The 27,057-nt window shown below is 42.0% G+C and overlaps 1 protein-coding gene across 14 annotated transcripts in view; it reads left to right on the top strand.

Annotated features, from left to right (window-relative positions):
- CRB2 (crumbs cell polarity complex component 2) overlaps positions 1 to 27,057 on the top strand; it is a 73,766-nt gene that overhangs the window by 20,431 nt on the left and 26,278 nt on the right. For 4 of the 14 annotated variants that reach the window (XM_054848868.1, XM_054848867.1, XM_054848866.1 and 1 more), the window contains 6 exons: positions 3,731 to 3,903; positions 9,964 to 10,113; positions 22,147 to 22,848; positions 25,167 to 25,362; positions 25,898 to 26,037; positions 26,502 to 26,684. In XM_054848868.1, coding sequence (XP_054704843.1) covers positions 22,212 to 22,848; positions 25,167 to 25,362; positions 25,898 to 26,037; positions 26,502 to 26,684 — 1,156 coding nt within the window. In that variant the 5' untranslated portion in view covers positions 3,731 to 3,903; positions 9,964 to 10,113; positions 22,147 to 22,211. Of the gene's footprint in view, positions 1 to 3,730; positions 3,904 to 9,963; positions 10,114 to 10,418; positions 10,618 to 18,863; positions 18,989 to 22,146; positions 22,849 to 24,477; positions 24,649 to 25,166; positions 25,363 to 25,897; positions 26,038 to 26,501; positions 26,685 to 27,057 lie in introns of those variants that run through there. The other 10 variants (XM_054848864.1, XM_054848871.1, XM_054848869.1 and 7 more) reach the window with 6 other exon arrangements.

Here is a 27,057-nt window from a genome sequence, read left to right as displayed (position 1 = left end):
CAGCTCACAGAGAATGACCGTTTTGTCCTTGGTCAGGCTCTGTGGATTGGGTGCCTGACACCTGGCTTATTGTCAGACAGATTCCATTTCACTCTTTACTTTGTTTTGACCTTATTTCACCCCTGGAAGCTCAGTTTCAGCTGAAGATGGATGAATAAATTGGGAAGCATTGTGTCCAGTGCTGCCATGGCAATTCCTGTGTGTTATTGCCCAAATAAGTTATTTGGTTCCTAAATTGTAGGAACCTGTTCTGACCTAACAGTGAGATTCTATCAGCCCACAAGGATATGCTTGTAATTGAAGTACCGTTTCTGTAAAGCAATAGAAAAAGACGAGATCAAGTCCTGTGCTGGGCAGAATCAGCAAATCACTGTCCTTACTGGCTAAGTTAATGGAGGATTCGGAGCTTTAAAGTCATGGAAAGAGGATGAAGTGCGGCTTTGACTTCAGTGTTAACTCCAGTGGATATTTGGTGGTGGGAATACAAAGTGTCAGCTTTATGATTTTAACAGAAATTGCCAATAGGGTTACATTACTGAGAGGAAATAAAAAAGGAAATTGGAGTTCAGTATATATCAATGTTAAAGTTAATAGCCAGGAGTGGATTCACTATTTTAAAATCATGTCTGAAGGACATAACCTCTTACTGAATGAGAAGAAACTGTTTCAAGATAGAAAACCAGTATGTTGGCATTCCTGGCTTTCTCCTGTGTGTTTTGGTTGGTTTTGTTCTCATTCATGTACTCCTGAAAGTTGGTGGCTGTGATAAGAGGTGCTGGATCATTCACATGTGGTGTGTACTCTTGAAGGCTACTTAGGCTTGACTTGAACAAAGAAAAATGCAAAGCAATCCTTAGCTCATTCAAGATTTCACGGAAATGGCTGTATGATTCCTCAGGTTGTAAGAGAAAGTTTTATAACAGCCCATAGAGTTGATAGTATTGCAAGTTGACTTTTTACCTAAGTGAAATGAAGCTGTGCAATCTCAGAAATACTGGGTGCTGTATAGTGATTACTCTCCATGTTACATTGTCTGGCCTGAGTCAAAGAATATGCAGAAGCAAAGGGAACCTATGTTTTAACAAGCTTTACAGCAAGGTAGAAATGGAATTGAAGAAACTTTCATTTAGTCTTATCTAGTACAAGTGACAGTGGTTTGTCATTTTCTCACAACACACACACTTCTAAAGAGATTTTTCTCCTTGCTTCTTGGATTCCATTTTCCCCAGAGTAGTTGCCATACTGACCTGGGAAGTGAGACTAGCAGAAATATGCAAAGTCCCTTGGTTCAGAGTCATGCATTATAAAGGCTTTAGGATCAAATGGAGTTTAAATCTTCAGCCAAAGATTTTTTTTGAAAAGCACTGATAGGTCCTCATGAAACATCTGTGGCTCACTGAACGTACAGGTTAGCAAAGCTAAAGATCCAGAGATCAATTCATACACCATGGAGTGAAATTAAATTTCTGTAACTCTTCTACTTTTACGGGAAGCTCAGCCATCTATGCTTTGGCTTGTCTTCTGGTCACAGATACAGGAAAGGAAATTTTTTCTGAAGTCATGTCCTGTAATAGAAAGAGGATACCTAAAGCTGAGTTGGAAGCAGAAAGATTCATCATTTCCCCAGGTAGTATAGCTAGGCTGGCGTATTCAGTCACTCCCAAATCAAATGAGCATTAAATGTCAAGTTTGTGACTTCTTCCTCATAAAGTATTCAAGCATAATAAATGATGCTGACAAACTGGCCTTGGCATGGAAAACATCTTTAAAGATATAAGATGCTGCACTTCTTCCTGGGGCATATATAAGGTTGATTTAGTTGCAGTGGAGTTTCTAAGGGATAAAATGGATAGTGTTCCAATAAGCTGTCAATTATCATGTTTCTTTCCAGAAATGATATGTATAATTGGTGAATGGCAAAGCTGGACTGGCATTAGAGATCTGATTTAAAGTATTAGAATTCTTTCCATGTTTCTTCCCATAGTTTTTGGGAAGTTTCTAGATCCATCCACTTGAATATTTTGTATATTAGCTCCTAAGAAGTCTTATGTGTCTCATCAGAGAGAGATGCTTTGGTGCTTATTCTTGCTCTTATTGAAACAATGGTAATCCTCATTAAGCTACCATTGTGCTTTTATCGGGATTTACCAGTGCTCTATTCCTGTGATTGTGGTCAGAAGTAGGTTGGAAAACTTTAAAACAGTTCCCCATGCGTTTGTTTCAATCTGCTGAGGTCACTTTCTACTGTGAGTTTTTGAGTGCTTGTGTGTATACAGACTCTTCTGCTTCGGACTTTGCTGCTGCTGCTTCCCCTGCCAACACCTGAGGGCTTTGGCAATGCAGTCACAGGACTGGTTGCTCTGGAATTCCAGCATGAGCAACAGAGGCCCTCAGCTTAAAAATGCTCTGTATAGTAAAGTGCTTAGTCAAACACCTAGAACTGCACCATTCCTGCTGATTCAGTGTGTTGTCATCACAACTGATATAATTCACAGACAGACTTGGGTATCACATCTGCTTTGCCCATTGTAGCAAGAAAGCCATATTGACCTTGTGCAATGTGATATATTGTCTCTATGAAAGTTGGTTACATCATAGTTGGACTTCTTGATTATAAATCAAGATTATAGACTGTGTTTTAATTCAGCATGTTATAAAAGCTTCATTTTTCTTTTTTTCAGAGACCATCGAGCAGATTTTGTTTCAGACATATTGATGAACTCCCGTGCACATTCAGCTCACCAGTTAGCAGAGCTAAAGATTCAGACACTTGTGTTGCAGATCAATATCACCTTTCTCAGAAACTCAGCAGGAGCTTGATTTGCCTGCTGTTGCAAGACATAAAATAGAAAATGTGCATAAACCATGCTTCCCAAGAGAAGTGGAACAAACTAGAGCTTCCCTCAGGGCAGAGAGGAGTGCTGAAGCCCTGAAAATCTCTGCCTACCCTTGTCTCTGGTCCAGTTATGCAGTTAGAAGCAAATGAGTATATTTTTCAGAAGCGGATTTGAGGGTGTTAGGCCTGATTTAAGTCTGCAAGAATCATAGAATTAAGGTGGGCATATCTTTTCAGTTTGGTTGGGGGTTTTTTTTGGTTTTTTTTTACCATGTCTTTGAAATAAAGTTTGATTTGAGATTACTGATATCTTAAGACCTGTAACTGATGACTCATAAACCTTCACTATTCTGAAGTTGGGAAAATACTTAGTATATTGGTATAATTCACCTGTTGTATTTATAACCAATTTTGAGCTGGCTTCAGCAGGGAATGTATGTTTCCACAACATCTAATTGTATAGGTTCCTAGTCCTTGATTTCAGTTTGCAGTAGTGCAGCAGTACTAATAGAGTATTAACTAAATGTGGGATTGTCTCTCAGCTCAGATTGTTGTGATCTAACATTAGTGCTGCCAAAGGAGTAGTAATGTAGTTGGTCATCATCAAAACCTTTCTGTGCCAGGAGGAAACAGTCAGGAGCACAAGTATATATGCTTATTAAGTTAAAATTGCTGACTTACATCATATTTTCTTCTCTTAAAGAGGAGCCTACACATACAGAACAGGTCTGGAAGAATTGTTGCCAGTGTCATGACAAGTTAATTATTCAAGTCCTAATTATGAAACAAATTCAGCATTATTGACATTGGGATGAAGCACCATTTAAAGACTATAAGAACAAGCTTGAAAGCTGTTAACAATTATGTAAATATCTGTATTTGTCATTCTTAAAGGTTTGTTAAGCTGTCTGACAAATGGATGGTGATGGAAACACCAGGATTTAGCATCTCAGCAAAATGAAATGTCTGCCGACATGCCAGGGTGTGCTGCAGTAATCCTTGCAAGGCTGCCAGACCCTCTTATCCATGTAACAGCAGATCCAGCAACTTTCATACTCCCAGTGTAGGTAAGGCCATTATTCTGGGGTATCTGTGAAGAAAACAAACTCATGTGGCAACTTCAGTCTGTGACATATTCTTAGAACAGAAGTTAACTTTGGAGATGTTTGCTACTCTTTGTCACTGTGGCACAGTCAGTGGTTATACTTTCACTGGTGTGAAACATGGCCTAGGAAGTCAGGAGCGTGCAAGCCGAAGATATTGAACATAGCTGGACAATATCCCCAGCTTGTGAGTCAGGAAATTGAATACAGGGCTCTTTCTGTAGAATTGTCCCTTGCCTTCATATTGACAAATGTCTCCGTTTAATTACCTGGATTAGATTTGGAGGTAATAGGAGTATTTCTTGAATGGAATGTTCATTAAGGTGCAAATGCACAAAAGCGAGCCCCACATCTTTGGCTTCTTGGAGAAAATTACTCATTGCTCAACATTTGGCACATCCACGGTCTGCATCCATTTTATTTCCTGCCACCTGCTGTGGTAAGAATGTCCAGTTTTTCCCAGAGGCCTCATTGCAGAGCAGACTGTGTGCATGAAGTCTGTGAGAGACTACAGAGATTACATCTAGAAGGAAAATGAGGCAGAGTTTGCTGCTTTTATGCACTATTCAAAGGACTCATTTCCATGGCAGAGATAGATGTCGTATGCAGGACTTTGAAGCTAGACTCTGCTTCAGAACACAGCTCACATAGCACAGCTAGATGTGTTTGTTTTTCAGGTCCAGCTGGGGGCTTTTCCAGCATTTCCTCTTCCCCACCCCTGTGTTTGGCCTTCCCAGAGCACAAACTTTTGCATTACAAGGTTCCTTTCACCCAGGCTCTGCTGCAGGGCATAGCTCCCTTACTTTGGCTCTGATTGTAGGTTCCTTTGGTTCTGGCTGAGCATTTAGCTTTTCCCCTGAAGCCTGGTAAGTGCCCTAGGCACCAGCGTGACTCCAGGGTTGCCAGTAATACAGACATTTGCAACAAACATATGCTAATTCAGAAGGTTGCCTTTCGAAGCCGTTTTTCGGCTGGTAGATCAGAACGCTGCCCAGCACTGCCCTCCGGTGGCGTGAGAGGCTCCCTCTAAGCAGCGATAGTCGTAGGGAAAAGGGGTATTGACAAGCGTGTTGCATTGTTTTGACAAAACCAGCGGCAAAAAGCCCTCTCGATGTCAACACAACTTCAAAACGCTCTTAGATCCAAGCAATGTATTGGACACCTCCTTCTTCCTGCTATAACATTTTACTGCAGAAAACCTTGCTGAGAGCTTTTTTACACTGTTAGCTGATCAACATTCTCATCTTCCCATCTGCCAAAAGAGGCCCTTTGGAAGGGATTCACCTCCACCAAGGCAGCTGTAGGCAGTGGAAGAGGATCAAAGGGGCTTAAACTTGACCTGCAGCACTCCAGCAGGGTCTCACATAGATCAAAGGGTACATACATGGTTAGAGCCTGACTTCTGTAACTTCCCTTAGAGATAACTTTGAAGAAGTATGGCCCCATCTTTACTATGGCCTAGTCTGCGTATGTTGTGAGTGGGCTCATATGTTGAAGAGGAAGCTATAGGTACTATGCATGTATTGGGTGTTCTTCTTATGGTTCTTACAATTTGTTCTTTTTTGGAATTAGGAATGTAATGAAGATGTCTGCCCAAGCAGCCAATATTGCAAGGCAGAGTAGGTGATTTCAGACTTCAGGCAAGTCTGCTTCAATTTTGTCCCATCAAATCCTAACCCCAGACCTCCCTTGGTTCACAGGAGTCTTCTGAGAAATTGCTGGTGATACTGATTAGAAAAAGTTCGGCTTAAGATGTCATTTCTCTGTAGAAGTGATATTCTTTTAAGAGTACCTGGTGTTGTCCCAGTTTCTCGGTTAAGGCAGGATTTCACTGAGGTTTTGTTTGCTGTTTGTAGCTGTGTGACTGACATAAATCTGCGTTTGAGCCCGGTCGCTGGTGCATCACAGGAGTGAGAGGCCATCGCCACAGGATGGCGCCTGATGGCCAGGCTTGAGAGCTGCAGGTATGGGAAGACTTGACCCCAAACCTGCACGTTGGATATGTATGCTATATTCAGTCTTAACCCACAGATATTTCCTATGAAATTCGCATAAATAAAAGTTCATTCTGCCTCTGTCCTATGGGACTGCCAACCCGCTTCTTCCTCAACACTACAGTTTTATCTGAAATTGATTATTGTGCTCCAGGAAACTGAGACTGGGTCAGAACTCTGACCACCCATTACACTGCTCTATGGAGTTACTGCATAGCAAGAAATAACAACCTTTCTGCTATTTCTTGTCATACTGACTGTGTTTCATCGCCACTACCTAGGACTTACCATTGTCACTTGTTCAATACTCTTATCAGGCAGCATGATTTATTTGCCATCAGTTCTGATTAGCAGTGATAGAAAACTATATAGTGTCTAAAAAGTGCAATTAGGATGTATTGAGACTGTAATTTTGTGTGATTTTGCCAAATTTTAATAGCAACTTTAAAATTTTGACTCACAAATAAAACTCTTCCTTGGCTCTTCTGATATGTGGATGTTGCAACAGGTCTCATAGTGTTCAGTGCGCTGCTTGGCACAGTGCTACAGCATTTAAGGATGTGTCTAGTTGCATTGATTTGGCAGCGCTGGTGACACATGAATTTCTCTTCAGTTCTCCTGTTTTCACACAATGGCTTTTGCTTGAATTTGTACAGTGCAGAAGGGACATCTAGTGGCCAGAAAGTGGTGACAATGCTTGTTGAGGGCAATAACTTTGGCTAATACAGGAAAAAGCCAATTTTAAGTTAGAGATTGGATCCTGGAGAACCCTCAAGCATTACATCACCAAAGTGTATTTGAACTTTTCCATTTACAGAATTGGCCTGTGAGTCTGTAGGCTTTAAATTCCAAAACCTGACCTTTTTAAAAATATACCTGACACTTTTCAGCAGTGATTGTGAGACGAAGAGTGTACTGAAGCAGTCATTTTTTGCACACTGTTTTTGAGTGGAACTGGAAGTTTGTTTCTTAACCAGCTCATCTTCCCAAGTTCTAATTCTGCAGCCATTGTTGTAGTATGGGCTCCTTTGTTTATGTGCCTAGTAATGCTCAGACGATGAAGCTGGGGGAAAAAATCAGAAGATGTTGATGCTGTTAGCTTGCATCGTTCAATTCAGAGAAGTAGATTTGTATTCAGTGGTGAGGTTCCAGAACTGTAAGGAGAGAGGGTGAGGCGCTCTCCTCTGAAGCAGGTATAATATGTGCGTATGGCAGGAGATAGGAATGCCTTTATTCTTACCAGCTTCTGTCTGTGATATTGGCCATCATAGCACACATCCGATCTGTAATATTAGCATTATTTTAAGCCCTGTGTGAGGAAAGATTGTGAAACACGTGCAAGCATACATTGTTCTTTGAACAGAAAACGCAGACTGTTTTGCTTAGGTACTTTGCAGCGCAGTTCATTCTGAACTGTTTGTAGAAAAATGTATGGGATTGTTTTGTGAAAAGTATACAAAAAAGTATAGAATAAGAAGACAGAAAGATTCTGCTGAGTACCCCAGACCTACTCTCCCCTTTTCTCTTAATCCAGCTTGCCTACTGCTGCCCAATTTTCATGGCATGCATTTCCGGCTCGCAGTTTCCTGCCTATTGGCTGAGAATAGAAGCCTTGCTGTTATGCTGTCGTTAAGTCTCTTGTAATGAGTGTTACACAGACGAAAGCAGCTGTGTCCTTTGGCTCTAGTTCTAATACTATGTTAAAGAGCAGATTATAGTGACGTTGGACTGCAGCGATGTGGAGGTAGCACAAACCATGGCCAGTTTCAGGAAGGCTTTAGCAAGGATGACTAAGGACTTGGAGCTTAGGCTTTAGATAACAAATCCACCCAATTGTGCTCCTTCTTTGGAAATGTAGTCAAGCCTAACAAATCAGGGCCTTACCAGCATTGCATTAGGGTCCTTTAATTGGACTAAGCTGGTTAGTACCCACATTGGCTTTTGTATGCCCGAGGGTCCAGCACCGAAATGGTCTGCCATTTGTGCTGGAAAGATCTCATAAAATTGCAACCATGAACATTGAAAAAATTAAATAGCCTCACAGGTAGACACTGGATTAAGGTATTTTAATTATTACAAGGAAGTTGGATGTCTTGACCTATGTGAGCTTTGTTAGCTTGGGTTTTGAGTGACATTAAATGAGCCTTAAGTCCCAACAGACCACTTGGACGTGCCAGCAGTTAACAGTGGTCATAGAGAACAAATGAACACTTTTTTCAAGATGATCATCCCTCATAACCTACTCCAACCCTAGAACTCACGATATGTGTGTCCTGGCAGCAGTACAGGCATGTGAGTCTCACCTCTGTCTGTGGAAGATTTTGGCTGAGAACCATATATTACTGCCACTTCCCAGGCTGCTCAGATCCAAACCCTGTTGTGACAAATGCATGAAATGGTACCTTCAAAAAGGTACCATTCATAGCATTCCTGCATGTGTAATATTATATTATTGACATATTGGCTGTGTTAGCAGTTCAGTTTGAACCCATCAACATTAACTTGACAGAAGGACCAAATGAAGAAGCCAGAGTAAAAGGCAGTCACTAGCACGAGAAGCTTCAGACATTGTCTCAAATATACTGAGAGACACCAAGAATGTTCCTCTCTGGAGCTTTTTAATTGTTCAGCCTCTGCTAAACTGTTTTGCTTTTTTCTGAGTCTAGCTAGTGTGTAACAAATCTTTGGTCGCTAATGTCCCTGTCAGGGGTATGAGGTGCCACAGGCTGCACAGCAGTAGCAGCAGAGCTGCATGAGACTGAAGCCTCTGTGGGTGGACCTCCGCTTTCTTATGTGTGGGGATTTGTCACGCTAATTCTGTTTTATGAAAGCTGAGTGTGTCCTTCAGGTAGACCTAAAGCCATAAGACATAAATTACCATGGATAGTTTTATTTCCCAACTGTTGTGAAGTATTGCACTTGTCAACTCACAGAAGTGGCTGTATTCAATGGAGGAAGAGTGGTGGTTTCTTGCAGTGTTAATTGTGCAATGGATTCATATGTATTTCCTTTGCTTTGGAAGAGGTGAGTTGTTAGAAGAATAATTCACACAGGTGAGGCAAAAAATTTCAGAGCAGAAAGATTCTGCACATGTCAGCGCTTGATTAAGTCCCCTGACAGCAAAATGAGACTCTAAGGAGACAGAAATGAGTTCCAGATGGCTGTGGTAACTGGCAAGAAACTAATACTGAGGCTGATCTTGAGAAAACAGACTGAAGACACCAGAGATGAAAGTGGGGGCAGGGTGGTCCAGATAAGGTTGATAACACATGATATATCATCTCTGGAGCATTCCAAGGCAGGATAGTGAGATGAACCATTTGCTCCTGAATTGCAGTATTTTGGTGGTGAAAATGCGCTTGCTGTGACCATTCTGCTTTCTGCACTGAAGGTAAAACCAATGCAGTAACTATCCCATTTCCCTGCACATGGCCCATCCGCCTCTGTCTGCTCTGCAAGGATGCTGACCTAATATAAATTACTCATTGTAGGATTGCTACTGTTTTCATCATGTGCAGCCTAGGCCTATCTGCACCAGTTTCTTGCTATTTTGCATATTTCTTGTCTAGACTAGGAATTTATGTGACATCTTACCTGCCTTCTATTTTTAGTTGTCAGTGGAAGGGTGAGGCAATGTACGTAATTCTCATTACGGTTAATTTAATCCAATTGTGATGTGGATTTAGAGGTACTTAGTAGGTCACAACTGAGTGTGGACTCTGTCTTTTTCCAGTTACTCTCATAAAACAATGGACATTGATAATTTTTTCCACTTCTAAACACATGCATCTAGAGGTGGGGATGTGATTTAGTGCTTGTGCTGTGCAGATACTTCTGTCGATCTCTGTAACTGTTCTTTCATTGGCAGAAGAGGGCTCTTATGCATGTCATGGGTTCATATGTCTTGTGGGTTCACACATGTCATGATGTACGAGAGAGCAGTACAGACTCATGTGGACTACCTCTGCTCTTTGGGATTAACAGTGTGCTTTTTGTGTCTTGTGTCTCATTTTCTCTTTGAACAAAACAGCCTCTATCAGAAAATTGTGATTGATCCTCGTCTGGAATTTGTTTGGAAATAGAAACTGATAGAGAAGCCTGCATCCTAGAGATGACCCCTGGCCACCTGGGTCCCCAAGCCAGTTCAGAGCTCCTGGTGCTGCTACGGAGGAGACGCAAGGTTCGTTTTCCTCATTGTGTAGGGGAAGCTCAAAATCAGAAAGAGAAAACCTACACAGGGTCCTTCTTCCTTTTGGCCTTGTACCGTGACTCCCCCAGTCCTCCCATTCCTTACTACCTCTGCAGCCTCGGCTGTTCTCAGACGCGGGCCTGCGCCCCGCAGCTGCTGTGCCTGCAAATCCGGCGCAGTTCAGTCCGTGCGATCCAGGCAGCGTTTTCCTTTTGCTCGGGAGCACGAGGGAAGCACCGCGGAGCGGACAGGGACTCTGTCCACTGTGTCAGTGCTAGCGCCCAACGCGACCGGGCATGGAGCGAGTGCCGGCGGTGCCGAGGCTCCGCCAAGGTCCCTGACGTGGGGAGAGCTGCTATTTGCTAGCTTCCAACTTGTGGTTCTCCCCTGAGGTTTGTAGAACAGCCACTCTTAGACTTGTCATGGAATTAAAGAAAACTACATCCAGGGCGTACAATGCTGCTCTCCTGCTGCCACTTTTCCTCTTATTTTGGGGTAAGTGTTTGTCTTCTGTGCCTGATTCTTACCCAGATACTATGCAGTAACTTTGGATCGAATCTGATCTGCCCTTGTATTGCAAAAGTAACTGAACAAAATGTCACTCTCACAGTTAAATTTGAAGCCTGAAAACTTCTTGTCTGGAAAATAAAACCCAGACATTTCATTCTAGATATGTTTTTCTTTCTATCTATTTCTTGTCTCCTTTCGTCTTTCTCCATGTGCACATGTATATATGCGTTTATTCACAAGAGCTAAAAGTGTGTGCACTTTCATGTAACTAAGTATTCAACTATTGTAGTAACCATTTTCTCCATTGAAAAGTTCTGAATTTTACAGTTGTGCCCATACAGAAGAAACACAGAGCTTTATTTCCATTCTATGTGATTTGGAAATACATCTAGGCAAAAGTGGAGTGTCCCTAGGGGAGTATACTAGTACATTGAAGTGCCAGATACCTCTGGTACAAAATATGGAGGAAGAAGACAATACACGAGTATTCTCACTTAGAAATTTTGAATAATGCAAATCCATCCTGAAAGTGCAAGAAGTGATGAGGTAACAAAATAGTTCAGATTTTTGTTTTGGTTTTTCCACACCGAAAACTTACTTTATAGCAAAAGAATATACTTGAGTACACTGGGATTCTTCAAGTTCACGTGAACATGTCTTTGGGCTCCAGAAGTCACCCTTGTAGACAATTTCTTATGCTCCTTGAAAAATAGATTTCTCTGTTTTTTCTGGAATGGGTGCCTGGAGATCTGCTGGGCCTAGACATCTGTTTTAGTCATCTAGGGATTATAAGGTCATGTCAGGAACATGTCCAATCTTTTACTGGAAAGTATGATTGGGATTGAACTGTCCTCCTTATCCTTTCCTCGGCACTGCCAGGCCAGTATCTATACATAAAAGTCCTGTTTGGTTTCCACTGAGCTAGGACAGGAATGATCAATGACATGAAGAAGTGGAGGTAAAATATGAAGAACATGCAGAAAGTACAGTCAAAGTACCTTTTCTCTGCAGATATCTGCTGAACACTGCTTTTGGCATTTTCTCATGTTAGTGGGTGATGTGTATGTAGTTTTTTAGAGTTGGAGAAAGTTTTCAGCTTTTCCTTTGATTCCCCAACAGTCTTTTTTTTTTTTCCCCTTTGAAGCCTCTCTAAATTTTCTTTGCTCTGATCACCTCAGAATATGAATATGAAAACCAAAATATATTTTGATTTTTGTCTGATATTTATTTTTTTTTCCCTTGTACCAGCTTCTTTGTTTGGTGCATTTGCTCCAAGTGCCTGGAATTCCTCTGGCCACAGGGAAGCAGCAAGACTGTCTTTTGTATCTAGTAACCATAGCTACTGGTTTGGAGTGTGAGGCAAAGTGCGAGGTGGCTTGTATTGTGCAAAAGGAAGGCCCACTGCATATACAGTATTGCTCAGCATGCGGCTGCCAGAGAGCTGGCATGTTTCTGGGGATTTGTGCTGTTTGACCATTGCACTGATAGCTTTTCACTCTTGGGTAGAACTATTTTCTGGAACAGTGATATACTGAGAACATTGTTTTCTTTTGGAGTGCAGGTGGATGACATGTCTTGATGTAGCTAGCAAAGCTCAAGGGAAGCGGTAATTTCCATAGTCTTTACACCTGCTCCTATTTTGCAAGGGGAATTCTGCCAGATTTTAACTGTAGTGAATGGTGGTATTTATGTAGCACTTGTAGAATTTTAAGGCCATAAAGAAATGCCTTTTCTTGCCCTTGTGAGGTATATGACTACTTTTATCTGAGTCTAAATGTCATTGAAGCACAGAGTTGCTAAGTTACTTGTTCAAAATTTTTGAGAAAATTCTGATTATCCAGATGGCCTGTTGCAAGCTGTAACTGTAAGACCATCCTGCAGCCAGATCCACGCTATCCCCAGTTATTTAAAATAAACTCCAGAGGGACAGTGGTACAGGCTCTGCATGTGACTCCAGTTTTACTGCTGCTGTCTGTGTAACAGGCAGAAGAGCTCTCAGCTTAATTCGTTGTGTTCTGAAGGAGATTCTGGAGGGCAGAACCAAGTGTCTACTCATTTCTGTTCCCACAACTCTGGCCAGCAATGAGCACAGTAATTCACATACTTTTGGCCTGGAAAATGCTTTGGACGCCTGTTGAGAGAGAACATGTGCAGACAAACCTTTTTTTCTGGCAGTTTGCTATCTGCTCTAATGCAAGTTCTTGAGATTAGCTCGGACATATGGACAGTTTAAATTTTACTCACTTCAAAACATGGAAACAAAGAGATACGATCTTTTCAGCTGTTTTGTTGATTGTCAGTATATTTAAATGAGAATTGGAAATTAAAGCTTGTGACTTAATCTGGTTAACTGAATACACAGGAAACCCCCTGTCTCAGTGTTTGATCTGTGGAAATGGCTGAGAGATCAGAGAATATGTAAACTGTGAAGGTCAGCTTGGAGGAGTGTTTATTAAGGGAAAATACTGGGGTGTCATAAGCACAGAAGATCAAAGAGTTACTATGGCAATATGTGCAACACTATCATAAAACACGAATTTATAGCTCCTGTCTTTTTCCAAGTTCTAGAAGCGTGATAATAGGAGTTACATCTTCAAATCTGTGTTAAAACAGTGAACAAATAATGTAAACAAGCTAGCAGGCTACTTGTTCTGTGTTAAGAGTAAGTTTAATTCCCTGAAGTGATATTTCTGATGAGTGCTGTTAATGCCTCTGCCCGTAATATTGGCACTACACAGCCCTGTGGATTGCTGCTCACTGTTTGGCACCATTCAGCAATTCACTGGGCAGGCTGGGTGGGACACAGCCAGGAATCAGCATTCTGCATCTTTGAGGTGGTAAATATTGTGCATAGTTCACAAGGGGAAACTGAGCCACATCGTCTTATGCCTGTCTTAATGAAAGTCTAGTGGACTAGGCCTTTATAAATTCTTTGTGAATGTTTTATGCTAGTAGACTGTGTACATATCTCTGGCATGAAAAAGCTCTGTCACACCAAAAACCTAGCGTGCCGGTGTTGTGGTCTGGAACTTGTTGGTCTGTGGTAACAAAGAAAAACAACATCAGAAGTAGGCTGGGAAGGGATGAACGCACAATATCCATCTAAAACTTTGGGTAGGAAAAACTGTGGTCTGAACTGTGTGCAGGGACTTCACTGGAGGTTTTTAAATTAGTATCCAAACTAGTTGGCTAAGGTACTGGGCTTGTGTGCTTAATCTACCAAAAGCCATGAATAGTAAGAGTCTTTTTAAAATGACACTTCTAAAAGATGCTACAGGCATTGCTAGGATCCGTAGTGTCTTGCTGGGCCACTTATTCAGTATTGTCTTAGAGGTACTACCTGCTGATTGCCAACATTGTTTTTTGATTATCTAATCTTTATTTTGAGGGTTTTTTGTCATAGTGTCATGTCTTGCTTCACAGAGATTGTCAGATCTGATAAGCTGATAACTGAGATAATAATAACGATGATGTTTAGATTCAGCCAGCAGATAGTATCTCAGCCTGCATTTTCACTGAAGTATCATTTCTCCCTTTTATACTATTTGCACAGCAATTAAAAACAATAGTTGCTATGGAAAAATGGAGAGGATGAACTTGACTCTGGGCACCAGGATCTTGAGGGGAATTGAATATACCTGATCCTAATGGTGACATCACCTGAGCATGAGACCAGGAAATTCAAACAGAAGCTGATGGGAAGTGGTTGGGGGGAGAGCGAGCAGCTGGTAGGTGGGAGCAAGCTACTTCAACAGAGCTTCTCCTGATGGCTGGCAGAGGTGGTAAGCAGCTGCAGCTTGTGGGCTTAGTAGTTGTGATCAAACATGGGTATTTTGGAAAGTTTCCCATGCCCACATCCCATGATGTTAAATAGAAAAGTCCACTGTTAAAGCAGCTGTCAAAAATGCCTGTTACCATGTTAAATGGGAATACAGGTTATGGAATATTTTAGGCTAGGTGAAAAACAAGTGTTTCATGAGCTTGTCAGTAGTCTCAGAGAATTTCAGGGCCCTGTTTTTTGATGCCAGTATTACTAGGAGCAGGTGCTTTGCTCAGGTCTGGGAAGAAAGGGTTTAATCTCTGTGTGTCAAGAAGGAAATGGGGCTTGTAAAGCCCTAGAATGCATAAAGCCACCTAAAAAGGCTTTGTATGCTCCCTGGACAAGTACACTGAAGGTACTTCCTAGAGGATTTAATTTTATTCTGCCATTACCTTCCATAGCAGATATGCTATCCTTCCAAAGTTAGCGAGGGTGGGGGAAAGAGAGGGTGAATGGCATGAAAGCCCCTTTTCAGACCTGCCCAGTCTTCCTGGTGTGTGGATCCTGGGAACAGGTCACAGCCTGTAGCCTTTCGCTAATCCTTTACACTGACCAGGATAGGGAAAGATCAGCAGAGGTCAGCAGGGATTTACTAATATAAGCACATGCTTTCCTGTTGTCATGGAGACATAACTCTTTCCATTCCTTTATGCAGAGTTTATTTAGTGGTTGTTTTACTCTGATGCTTGAGGTGGAGGGGTTCCCTTTCTGCCCTTGGCCTCACTATTTTTCTCTAGGGGGAAACGTGCTGGGGTGATGAGGAGCACAGCCTGACTGGTAAGAATTGCATCAGGCTGGGGTTTTGAGCACTGACGGTTTAGGCACTTGAAGACTCCTCCAGCTCTATTATTATTGTGGTGCAGGCTGGGAAGCCTGCTGTTCTCACTCTTAGTTGTAAATTGTCTCTTCTTCCAGTTGTTGTAGTGAGTAGTGCAGGTGAAATACACCTGAAGGAAGCCTCTTTCTCCACAAGACTGCAATGCTTTTTTGTAAAGATGGACCAAGATGTAAAATAGCATGGAAGTCAAGGAGCTCAACAACAAATCCATGCACAAAAGATACTTAATACATCATGAATGGGTCATAATTTTTGAAATATAAATACTCATTAGCATGAAGCAGTCTTTTCCAAAAGTATATCACTAAAACAAGAGGAGAATATGCCTGAGTCCTGTCTGTTGCAACTTGCTTAACAGAAAACAAAAGTGCTCTGCTGGGAGATGCAGTGTGTAAACTCTTTCCTCTTCTGTTTGGGAATCCTTCACAGTAATATGTCCTTGAGGAGAAGAGTGCACATTCCCTTACTCTGCTCAGTTCATGTCACGGGGAAACACTGTTGGGCGTGTGTGTAGCCTGGTTACCTCTTAGAAGCATTGCAGCTTCAGTCTGGTATTTTACATCCTCTGTTTTTCTGTCCTTTTTTTAAACTGGACTGTGGGTAATGAGAATTGCGCTTTTTGGGAGAGAGAAGCTGAAGGGATGAGGAAAGTTGGACATATGCAGACTTGATTCTCATCCTTTTGTCACCCTTTTGTCTTAGAAAGCCCCGCTTCTGATTGACCCAAAGATAGGAAAGACGAAATTCCTTTTATCATTAATGTTCCCGTAATTAGTCTGGGTAAAGTGTCCAATCTGACAACCTATATGACTTTACAGTCTATATGCCTACCTTTTCCTGCTAGGTTTACTCTGCTTCCTGAGATGATTCAGGCATCTAGGAGTGATCAAAGCCACAGCTGGATTGTGTAAAATAGGGCAAGTTTTCAGAGCCTGGAATTTGTGGCAATATATTTCATATTGTCGGTGGGAATCCAGGAATAAAATATACCCTTTTCTTTGATCACCTTTCCTTTTGCTAGACAGTTGTAATATTTATATTATGTGCTGAAATAGAACACCTCCATGTTACAGAGACTGGAAAAATCTAACTTTCTAATTCTGTAATACTTCTAATGTAAAGTATTAAAGGTTTTGAATAATTTCTACTGACAGGAAACTTTTGAAAATATATACTTGTAGCTGTTTTTTAAGTTGGGCAAACTGATACACAAAGTGGAACTTGCTCACCTAAGATCACATTAAGTTTTTTGCCAGGCCAGGAAATAAGATTATGGCATCCTGATTCTTCTGGCCATTGTGTCTGTGACTATGAGCATTTTGCTGAGAGATTGTATGCAGGAGATGTGAAAAGATGAAAATGTACTCTAAGTGCAGTGCATATGCACGAACAGGTATTCAGAGATAGGTATTTTCAGTAAGTACCGCTGACTCTGCTTAGAATTCTTTTGTGTTTGTGGAGATTATATTGTTCTATTTGAATAACACATTAAATATAATTTAAAAAAAACCCCAACATTAATGACTTCTCAAAATTGTCCTTCAGTATGAAGGAAACAAGGTAATCTCTGGGTTGATAACCCCAATGCTGTCACTTCCCTGTTGGAATTTTAAGTGACCATTAAGAGCACCTTTAAGGTAGTTATCAGTGAAGCAGTGTGAGGAGTTAGAAACATCAGGTACCATGGGCATGGATAGGGTGACAATTAAGGGGACCTTGGGAATCATGACTTAAACTGCTAAAATTAAAGTGAGGGGGAGCGTCTTCCATGAGGTTAGGTGTATCCCTGGCTTGAGGGCATCCATCCTCTATCATAGTTTCCCAAGGTGTGTGAAACTTGGGAAAAACAGAACCAAAAAAATAGAAGCCAGTGAGTAATGCTAAAGCAGTATCTCACAAGCGGTGAAGTAATAAAATGGCTGAAGGTCCTTGTCCTGTGTATTGTCTTAGCAACTCATAATTGGTCTCTAATAAAACCTTCTGCCAGCAATGCTAACATCATGTCTGGATGGAGGAGAGGCTGTGAAAGAAGTTACTTCAATGCAACTCCTGTTGTGGGGGAAATTACCACTGAGATTTCACAACACCGATGAGATAATGGAGAACAGACAAAGTTGAGGGGTTTTGTTTGTTTTTTAAAGAAAAGGACAGAAACCTTGCTCTTTGAGAACCTCCTCCTCCTGCTCTGTCTTTATCAGCTCCCACAACTCAGCCAGTGCAGTGCAACAGCATCTTGTCCTGGCTAACTGAAGTAAGAGATTCCTCAGGATTCCCAGGGAGAGAGACAGTGAACTACTACCAGGGGGATCTCAGATTGCCCAGCAGCTCATTAATTTCTGATTTCTCTTTTCATGGCTAGAAAACTTGCTGTTGCAACTGCCCTTTGACAAGATCATTTAGTAACGTTATAAAGTATAAAATTATTAAAGCCACTTATTAAAAACAAGCCTGGTAATGCAGCTTGTTTGCCTTAAAGTGATACAGAAGGTCACAAACCTTTAGGAAGAATCTTTGTCAGCTACCTTTAAAGTGTAAAACCAGACCTGTCCTGACAGAGCTCAATGAATGCTTTATATGGGACTCTGTTAGCCTTTGAAGTTCCTCCTAATCCACCCCTAAATGCCTGGAACGTATTCTTCAAAGAAGCTGTAGTCTTCTCCAGTTTCATTTCAGAGTAGGGTTGCAGGATGGTATGAGTGCAATATTTTTTTTTTCTATGTTTTTTTTCACTTGCAAACATAACTGATTGATATTCTTCTTGTGAAACGTAAAGGAAAAATCCTGAATGTCATTGTTAATCCAGCAACAACTACTTTTGTGGAAAACTATAAACTCTTGTCATTCAATGACTTCTTTGACCTGATTTTCACCATTTTCATGAAACAGCATAGTCTGAATTACATGTTTTCATGGTTTGTATATTGTGCAGCAGGAAAAGCTAGTTTATTGATTATGCTTATTAGCATTTGGTGCATATTCATATGTTATTCACATTAACGTACTAATCTATTCCAAAATCGAGGGAATGTATTGTTGTTATTGTATGCCCTAGGACTGATGGATGAAAATAACAAAACCAGAGCTAAAAATGCCATACGCGTTCTTTCTCAAGCTAGGTGGTAGTCTAAGTCTTTGATGCCCATTAATTAGTACACTGAATTCTTGCAGAATTTCCTGATGTTTAACTTCCTGGTGATGTCATAAGTGGTGTACTCCTCACTGCTGAACTCCCCCTTTCTGACATAATTCTGTACAAATTCTGTTTTGAATTAGTGTCTCATCTGTGGCAAATTATTGAGTCAGAAGCTTAGCACTGCCACTGAATGAATATTAGGGTTATACTATATTTACACAGTGGCTTATTTTGTCTGTGAGAAATATTCCAGTATTAGTATAGGCATGCTGTATACAGGGGAGTATATGACATAATCTAGGAGTTAATGTTGTTAATATGCCTGTAACCCCCACTGAGTAGGGCAAGCATGTGGGTAATTTTCTGCAAGTTGCAGTTCACGGAATAATTTGAAGTTATTTAAATATTGTTTCATTTCTTGTGATTTACGCTGCAGTCTTCTCAGCCTGCTCCTTACATGCCTTGTGAACAACGCTGTGTTACCTCAGGATGTTTGTTCCAAACAAGGAATATTTTCCTCCAAAATGATGTCCTGCTGAAGTCATCACTTTCAGACATAACTAAGGTAGTATTTGGTCATAGAAAGTAGCTAAAACTGATACAGTAACAACGCAGGAATTCAGCTCTTCTCTATGCAGTTCTCTACATAACTTATTATTCACCACAGATTATGAGTACACATAGCTACTTAACCACTGCAGTTGTTCATGATCATAGTGAGCTTAGAGGAGACTGGAGTTCTCCCTATTGCTATACTGCTGTTCTTTGATAAGCCAAGAGGGCCTTTTGATTTTTTTACTGAAGCTTTGTGTTTGCTTGACAGGTTGGCATCTGTCTGTAGATCAGCCGGGTTGTGTCTACAAGTTTGTGTGTGACTATGGGGCCATATATTTGTCACCACATCTTTTTGTAATGGGCAGGCATTAATGGAATACAGGTTATTGAGCAGTGCAATCATATTATGAACCAAAATAGGGAAGGTACAAAAAGGTATGTCTGTCCTGAAAGAACTTTGGCAAAAACAGGAAATAGCAAAGGGATTTGATGTTTCTTTATTTGCAAGAAGCAGTTGGACTGTCTACTTATAATGGAAGCAGGAATCTATGCATGTAGCGTTTGAAATGACTCCACTGTGTCTATACTGGCAGTGCTTGGTGATTCTGTTGAAATATGAATTTCTTTGCAGATGGAGTCTGCAAATTGGAGAAGTCATTCTGAACATGCAGTGGACTTGGTTTCTTCTTTTTATCACAGACTGCTCCTGGCCTGTAGAAAGTGCCGGCTGGGACTGGTTACTCATTAAGCGTACAAAGGCTTATATCTCCTGCCTAGTAAAGCTCTTTTGCGAATAGTTTCCTGGGCTCCTGCTCTAATTGCTACAGAGATTCCAGGCAGATTCCGTCATCCTTGTTTTCTGCCTGACTGGGAATCTGAGAATAAAAGGGTTGATGGCAGAATAATGAGATTGCTGGACAGTGCAATGCTCAGCAACTCTCCCCAGCATCACATGAGAGAGGAGGGGAGGGGTGGGCCATAGAGATGATGCTGGGAAGAGAAAGGGCTGTCTAAATCTCTGAGCACCCTCCCTCCCCCATCAACACTGCCTCTTGAGAGAAGACTTAGAAACACTACAGTCTTTTGGTGGGAGGAATTTGGGGGAGGTCAGGGCAGGGGCAGGCTTTTGTAAACCAAAGTCTTCTATAAATCCCTTTCAGGCCCTGAAGTCGGATGCCTCCACCTTCAGGTACAAAGAGACTGAGGAGCTGATGGGGTAGTGAGTTGATAGAAAACCACTGACACAGATTAACTACTGGGTGTGTAGAAGGTGCACCAGACCAAGGCAAACATGACCAAAAATGGGCTGGGATAGTGATGGCATGAATGAGAGAATGTGTAAAGTCAGCTGAGAAGTGATGCTGTGGTGTGTGATCCTGGCAAATCCTTAGCATGGAGCATGGCACATTAAAACAACATTCCTCAGCTAGCAGTAACACAGGGAGGGCCAAGGGTGGTGAGCTGTGGGTAGTGTCAGAGTAACTGCCCACTCTCCACCTGCAGTTCTGCAGAGTTTCCCAGAGACTGATTCCGGTCACCGGCTGGTCCATAGTTACATAGAGAAGGCAGCAAAAAGGGCAAAGAGCTGCTTACACAATGGCGTCTAAACCTGAGGTTAAATACTCTGATTGTTTGACTTCCAATGCTAGGCAAAGCCAGGATTGGCTCACCAGAAGCAGTAGCTATTTCTCAGCTACCATTTGCTATTTCATGAGCTTTACTTCTGCTTTGTGGCCATTTTTCATTGACATTTTCAAAACATCTGCTATGTAGTTGTTTACAGAGTTATTTCCAAGTTTGGATGTTTCATAACACTTACGCAGGAATCAGTCTGGGGTATCTCTACCCCACAGCTTCTCTCCTACATATCAGTGGGATGAGGAGCTAATGACTGCTGCCTTTGTGAAGGGAGAAGTTCTCTGCATTGCCTTTGTCCCTTTATACTATTTTTGTTTCTTTTTTCTTTGGAAAGTGTTAATTGAGTCCAGGGCATATATCCTAATTCTAATATCAAGGAAAATATCTCCTGTCCCCTGGGCTGTTCTGCCCTCTGACCAGATTGTTTCACAAAGTGAATTTGAAATTTCTTTTGGAAAAGAAATGAAGATTCCTCCTATTCTTCCATTCCTCTCCATTGACAAATATCCAAATTGAACACTTTCAGGTTTTATATCATGTATCTTGTATAGTCTCATTTATATGAATTAAATCTGCAGCCCCATGGGCACATCCCATCACATTTCTGGACGGTGGAATTGCTTAATGGGGCAAGAGCCTTTTAAACACTGCCATTTTTGGAACTGCAAGGCATTGTGGCTAGGTGTGAATAAATTGACCACATCCAAACGCTCCCAGATTTAGGGGAATCTGGTCTCAACATTAGTTGCTGGTATGTGGATATTAGGCTGGTGTTTTGGATCTAAACCACCATCACTACAGTGAGTCTCATCAGTCTCTGCTTTTCTTTGCTGTTCTCGTAACACCTAAAAATTTCCTGTTGTGTAACTTTACCTGTCTAACCTGTGGGGAGAGGGTGCCTGGCCAGTGGTTATCAAACTCTGAGCTGCTCGATGTAATTAGGGACTGCATGAAATGTGCCAGGTTGGAGTTTGGGTTGAGTTGTTCATGGCAGCATCTTCAAATCACTAGTGGATTAGCTGAGAAAAAATTATATCCCCAGAAGGAGCAGCTGGGACATTAAGAGCCACAGCAAATATCTCAAAATGTTCTGTCTGCCTCTCTGGATTTCCAAGCACGAGTCCTGTGCCCTACTGATGAAGGGGGTCATTGAATTTTATACAAAGTTCATCTTGTGAATGGATTTAAGGTGATGTGTTTCGCTGCTCTCAAAGTGACTCAGGGATGAATAAGCACATTTTTTATTTTACAATAAGAAAAATAGTTTGTGAGTTCCTCCTAACACCCAGGGATCTAGTCACCTGACTTAGCAAGAAATTTCTGGTTGCCATCATATGAAGGCATGTTGTGTTGTCTTCCTTACAGTAAATGTTTGATTCCTCAGTATCCTTCTCAGCTAATGGCTAGAACAGCCCCCTGCAGTGTGGAATTTCAGTGGGCAATCTCCGAGTTGTACGTGGTGATCAGCAGAAGAACTTTCTTCTTTAGGGCTATGAATGCTGACTAACAAAAAGTCTCTTTTCTCCACAGGAACTTCATACTCTGAAAATGATAGCAGCTGTTCCTCATCCCCATGTGAAAATGGTGGGAGCTGTATGGATTTGGAGGGGGGTTACCAGTGCACCTGCCCCATGGAGCCTGTAGCCTACGAGGGCGTAAACTGTGAACTCCTCTATGACGCATGCATTAAACATGACTGTCCTGCCCATATGATTTGCAACAGGACTCCAGGACTCCTGGAATATGAATGCATCTGTATGCCTAGCTTCACAGGTATTGATTGTAACATTAATATTAATGAGTGTGAGAGCAACCCTTGTACAGATCCTCGTTTTGAATGTGTAGATAGTGTAAATGGATACACCTGTAAATGCCAAACAGGACTGAATGGAGAAGGCTGCCGAACAGAAAGCTCTGTGTGCTCTAGCCACCCCTGCCTAAATAATGGGACATGTGTCGAGGGTCCTGGGGACTATACCTGCATCTGCCAGCCTGGCTTCACCGGGGCCAACTGCAGAGACAACATTGATGAGTGCGTCTCCAACCCCTGCCAGAACGGAGCCATCTGCCGAGACAGGGTGAATGAGTATAGCTGTTTCTGTGTGCCTGGGTTCCAAGGATACAACTGTGAAATAGACATCAACGAGTGTGCGTCTCGGCCCTGTAAAAACAATGGCACCTGCCTGAATGAGATGGATCACTATTTGTGCAAGTGCGTCCCCGGCTACACAGGTACCTTTCATGCTCATGTACTAGCCAGGTGGTTGGGTTATGTCTCACTGTGCATGTAGTTCCACAATTTGCCTGCTGCTGTGTCTTGTAGTGTTAGTAGCTGTCCTGAGAAACTGTTGTTTTACAGCAATGAGACTAAATCTCATGAGTTGCACGACTCATATTTCTGGAGCGTTTGGTACTGTGTGCGAATAATGGTGTAGGTCGTCTTGTTGCGGCTCCCGGGCAATAGTTGAGGCTTTGATTTCTGTGGATGGTGTGGGTGTTGAGAGACATGGATCTAAGAGTGGAAGTGGGTGGACTGTCTGAGACGAGTACTAGATACAAAGTAGATGTGATTAGCTCTCAGTATGAAATTAGGGGAGATACACAAGAAAAAGAGATTTATTATCAGGAGATGTATACTTAGGCAGAGATAAGTTATACCTGGAAACACTCTCTGGCCTGTAGTTCTTTGTCCAGTCCTGCAGGATTTCTCTGAGGGAAGCAGTCTTTTTGGAACAAAGTGGCTTTTAGTTGGAGATAGCTTTTCCAATTATTTCACGCCCAGCAAATGTTTTTTGGCACGTGACATAAGTATCTCTTTTTTGTGTATCTGTGCTAATGGTGACTCAGAGAGTAATCTACACCTGTGAGTTATCTGTGAGGGAGGCAGCAGGGGGGTTCTCGTTTCTCCAGCTCTGCTTATCAGAGTGGAATGCAATTGTACGGCGCCTATGTCTGCCTGGTACCTCCTAGCACATGAACTTTCTCAGCCTTCCTTGTTGTCACAGACTGAAGTGTTTAAAGAGTTAGTTTGCTTTGAAGGAATGCTGCTGATTACCAGTGGAATGAGTAGAAGTTACAACATCAGGAATGCAGTCCCTTGTGCTGACTCACTCTCTGATAAAAATGAACAGAGGTGAAGGAGAAGAAAAAGCAGAATTTCTCTGTAGGCCTTAAGATTACTACTGATTTTGAGTATCAAGCATAATTCTATCTTTGCAAATCAGTTTCTTTTTTATCTTTATGTTGAAACCTCAGTTCAGGATTGTGGGGTTCCCTTGCCAAGGAAGTGATGAAATGACCCAAGCAGCTGGAGGAGCTTGTTGTGCTCTAAGTTATTCTGATGTCAAATATGAGGCTTTGTGTTATGATCCATCCAGAGGTTCTAGTACCATTGGCTTGCAAGGCCAGGCTGTTTCCTGGTGCTTGCAGCTGGAATTTGGGTGAAGGAAGTTTTGCGTGGGTCTTGACGGGTTTGAACCAGCAGATTAGGGGGCCCACATTCCGTCAGGATTAGGATGGCCACATCCACTGTGTGGTGAGCCTTTGCCGAGAAGGGGAGATTAGATGGATTGGCATTTGCCACTGTAATGACTAAGGTTTGAAGGTGATGCCAGGCCACGGACAACTCAAAGAGATGTAATATAGTATGGTACGAAAGTTGAATAGATGTTGTGCAAGAGGTCTTACTCTGTCAGGGGAAGTTGAGGCTTTGGACCAAAAATGTGTGACTCGCTGTTATTCTTGACTAGTAATATTGGAGCTAACACCTAATTTTTCATAGCATTTCATAATAAAATTACTTACTAATATCTAGTATCACTGTAATTAGCGTTTTGCACTGCTTTAATGCTTTTTTCCTAGGTATCTCAAATCAAGTTGCAAATATTATTTAAACAAATGGAACAATGTTTTGGAGAAGCAGGTAGAGGTCACTTTTCCCATTCCCAAAATGCAACTGCCTCTGATGTAGAACACTGGATCCGATTAATAGCAACGCAACACATGTGAAGAGTACCATGTCTAACTAAAACTGTAAGAGCTATATAGTATATAAAAGTTTAAATAACACTGAATAGCAGTGTGATTCTTCTCTTTCCATCCTTGTCCTCCCTGCCCTCAAAGGATCCCAAACCAAAACAGCTATTGTTACATTTTTAAGAGCTGTATGTAAGTTCAAGATTTTATGGCTTTCTTAGAAAATGGATGTCATTCGTGAAGTGCTGACTGATTGGCTATTTAAGCACACCTGGATGGAAGAGACTAAAGCTTCGCAAATACTGGAAACTATTTTTAGTTTTGAGAGAAGACTGAAATCCAAAAGTGTAGACAAATAATTTTGTTTGCAAATAAAAATCAAAGGTCCTTAATTTGTAAGAATCACGTGCTGTTTATGAACTCCCAATATTCTTCTGTCAAAATTAGAACTGATCGCTATGCTAGCAAGTTTGGGCTGATAACATGGCTTTTGTGATTCTAGCTCAGAAGTCCAGGCAGCACAGATACACTTTTCCAGATTTGTAACACAGATATTTCTCTGTTTTGTAACAAAGGTATGAACTGTGATGCTGAAATAGATGAATGTGATTCAGACCCTTGCCAGAATGGGGCCTTGTGCAATGATCACGTTGGGTTCTACACCTGCACCTGTGCACCAGGTTACCAAGGAATCCAGTGCGAGGTGGACATCAATGAATGTGTGAGCCAACCATGCCAGCACAATGGCACATGTCATGACTTCATTAACAGGTGAGAAATCAGTGTTATTTGGGCAATTAGGTACCAGGACTGATCTAAAGGTCTCCTTAGTGTAACCTGTGAAAATTAGAGTAGAAATCTGACAGGGAAAATTGAATTTAGTGCTTGTGCCTGGTGGTCACAGTGGCGGTAACAGAGTGATTTATGGCAATAGGCGAGAAGGCCCCTCCCAGCAGCAGAACTCCTAGGATGCTTAAAGGAGGGTAGGAAAAGATTCCTGTTATTGCTTCCAGCTGACATAGCAAATGCAAAGGGAAGTGACTTGCAGAGCATGAACAGCAAAGGCAACTGCTGAGAACATACCTGTGTGTCTGAATTTACCTTTCCACAGGCAACGTGTGAACTCAGAGGCTGCTGAAGGCTGTCTGCTCTGTCATTAGTGTGGCCTGTTTGTGCAGATGGAACTTTTTCCCCTGCCCCACAAGTGGGTATGAGGACTGACAGCTTAGCTCCATTTGCTCTTTCCTCATACTGGGCTTTGCAGACAAATTAAGAGCTTATGCGTTGCTGTTTTGCTGCCCCTCAGCTACCGTTGTGACTGCAGTGACACAGGCTTCGAGGGGGACCATTGTGAGTTGGATATCCTGGAGTGTGCCTCTGAACCCTGTCTGAACAGTGCCACGTGTGTGGATGGAATCAAAAACTACAGCTGTGCCTGTTGGCCAGGTAGGTCAGAAATCTATTTTGCTATGCCGGCATGTAGGCATACTGCAATGGAGAGCGCATGCTAAACTGCCGTGTTGAAGAAGTAAAGAATTCATGATCATGGTCCAGTGTGATTTTTCATTGTCTGAAACTGAGGCTGCCACTGCTGCCCTTTACAGGCCATGCCAAAATCCAGTTGACTTCCTTGGTGGGAAATGCACCCTAATTCTCAACCATAAAATTTTCTTTCCCTTTTCTCCATTTTCCATCGTGTGTTTTTCTATCGTGAGGTAATGCTTTCCTTCAAATTGATTATTTGGCTTCTGTGTTTGACACAGTGGAGAAAGTGGAGGGCTCTGGGACTCCCAACTAGATGAGCTGCAGTGTATTCTGGGTCTTATTCTCACCTTCAAGGCAGCCACAATATATGGGAGACTAGTTCCAGTGAAGTTGTGCGTGATGTTGACACTGATGTCTCCTGGCAGGTTACACAGGGCAGCACTGTGAAGAAGATGTGGATGAGTGTGCAACAGATCCCTGTCACAATGGGGGTGTCTGCTATGAGCGATCCAACCAAACCTATTATGGAACACGACCTGACTTCCCCAGTAATTTCAGCTATAGCCAAGCAGCTGGTTTTCTCTGTTGGTGCCAACCAGGCTTTGCAGGTGAGCTACGCAGTAAATGTTGATCCTGTCTGCACCTGATAGAAGCTGCTTGGCTTGAGTAGATAGGAATGGAGCGATGTCATCCGTGCAACAAGAAATCACTTAATGACTGGTACTTCAGAGCCTGATGCATCAGGAACGTGCTTGTGTTCACATACTGAATATTGCAGATAGCTGTCTGAATGTCATCCTCTGTCCAGCAAGCCTGTCTGAAGGCTGAGGCAACATCCTATGCACTTTTCAAGTGCTGTGATGAATGCCCTCTGGCTATGCAGATGCCAAGGTGGTTTTTCTTTATCAGTCTCTCGTGCATATGGCAGAATTAATCCCTACAGGGTATCTGTGAAAATCCTCATCAGAGGAAACTAATTCC

Source organism: Grus americana, chromosome 20, assembly GCF_028858705.1.
Source record: "Grus americana isolate bGruAme1 chromosome 20, bGruAme1.mat, whole genome shotgun sequence".
Taxonomy (NCBI): domain Eukaryota; kingdom Metazoa; phylum Chordata; class Aves; order Gruiformes; family Gruidae; genus Grus; species Grus americana.
The sequence above is the reverse complement of the archived record's forward strand: the minus strand, read 5'-3'. Positions and strand labels throughout refer to the sequence as shown.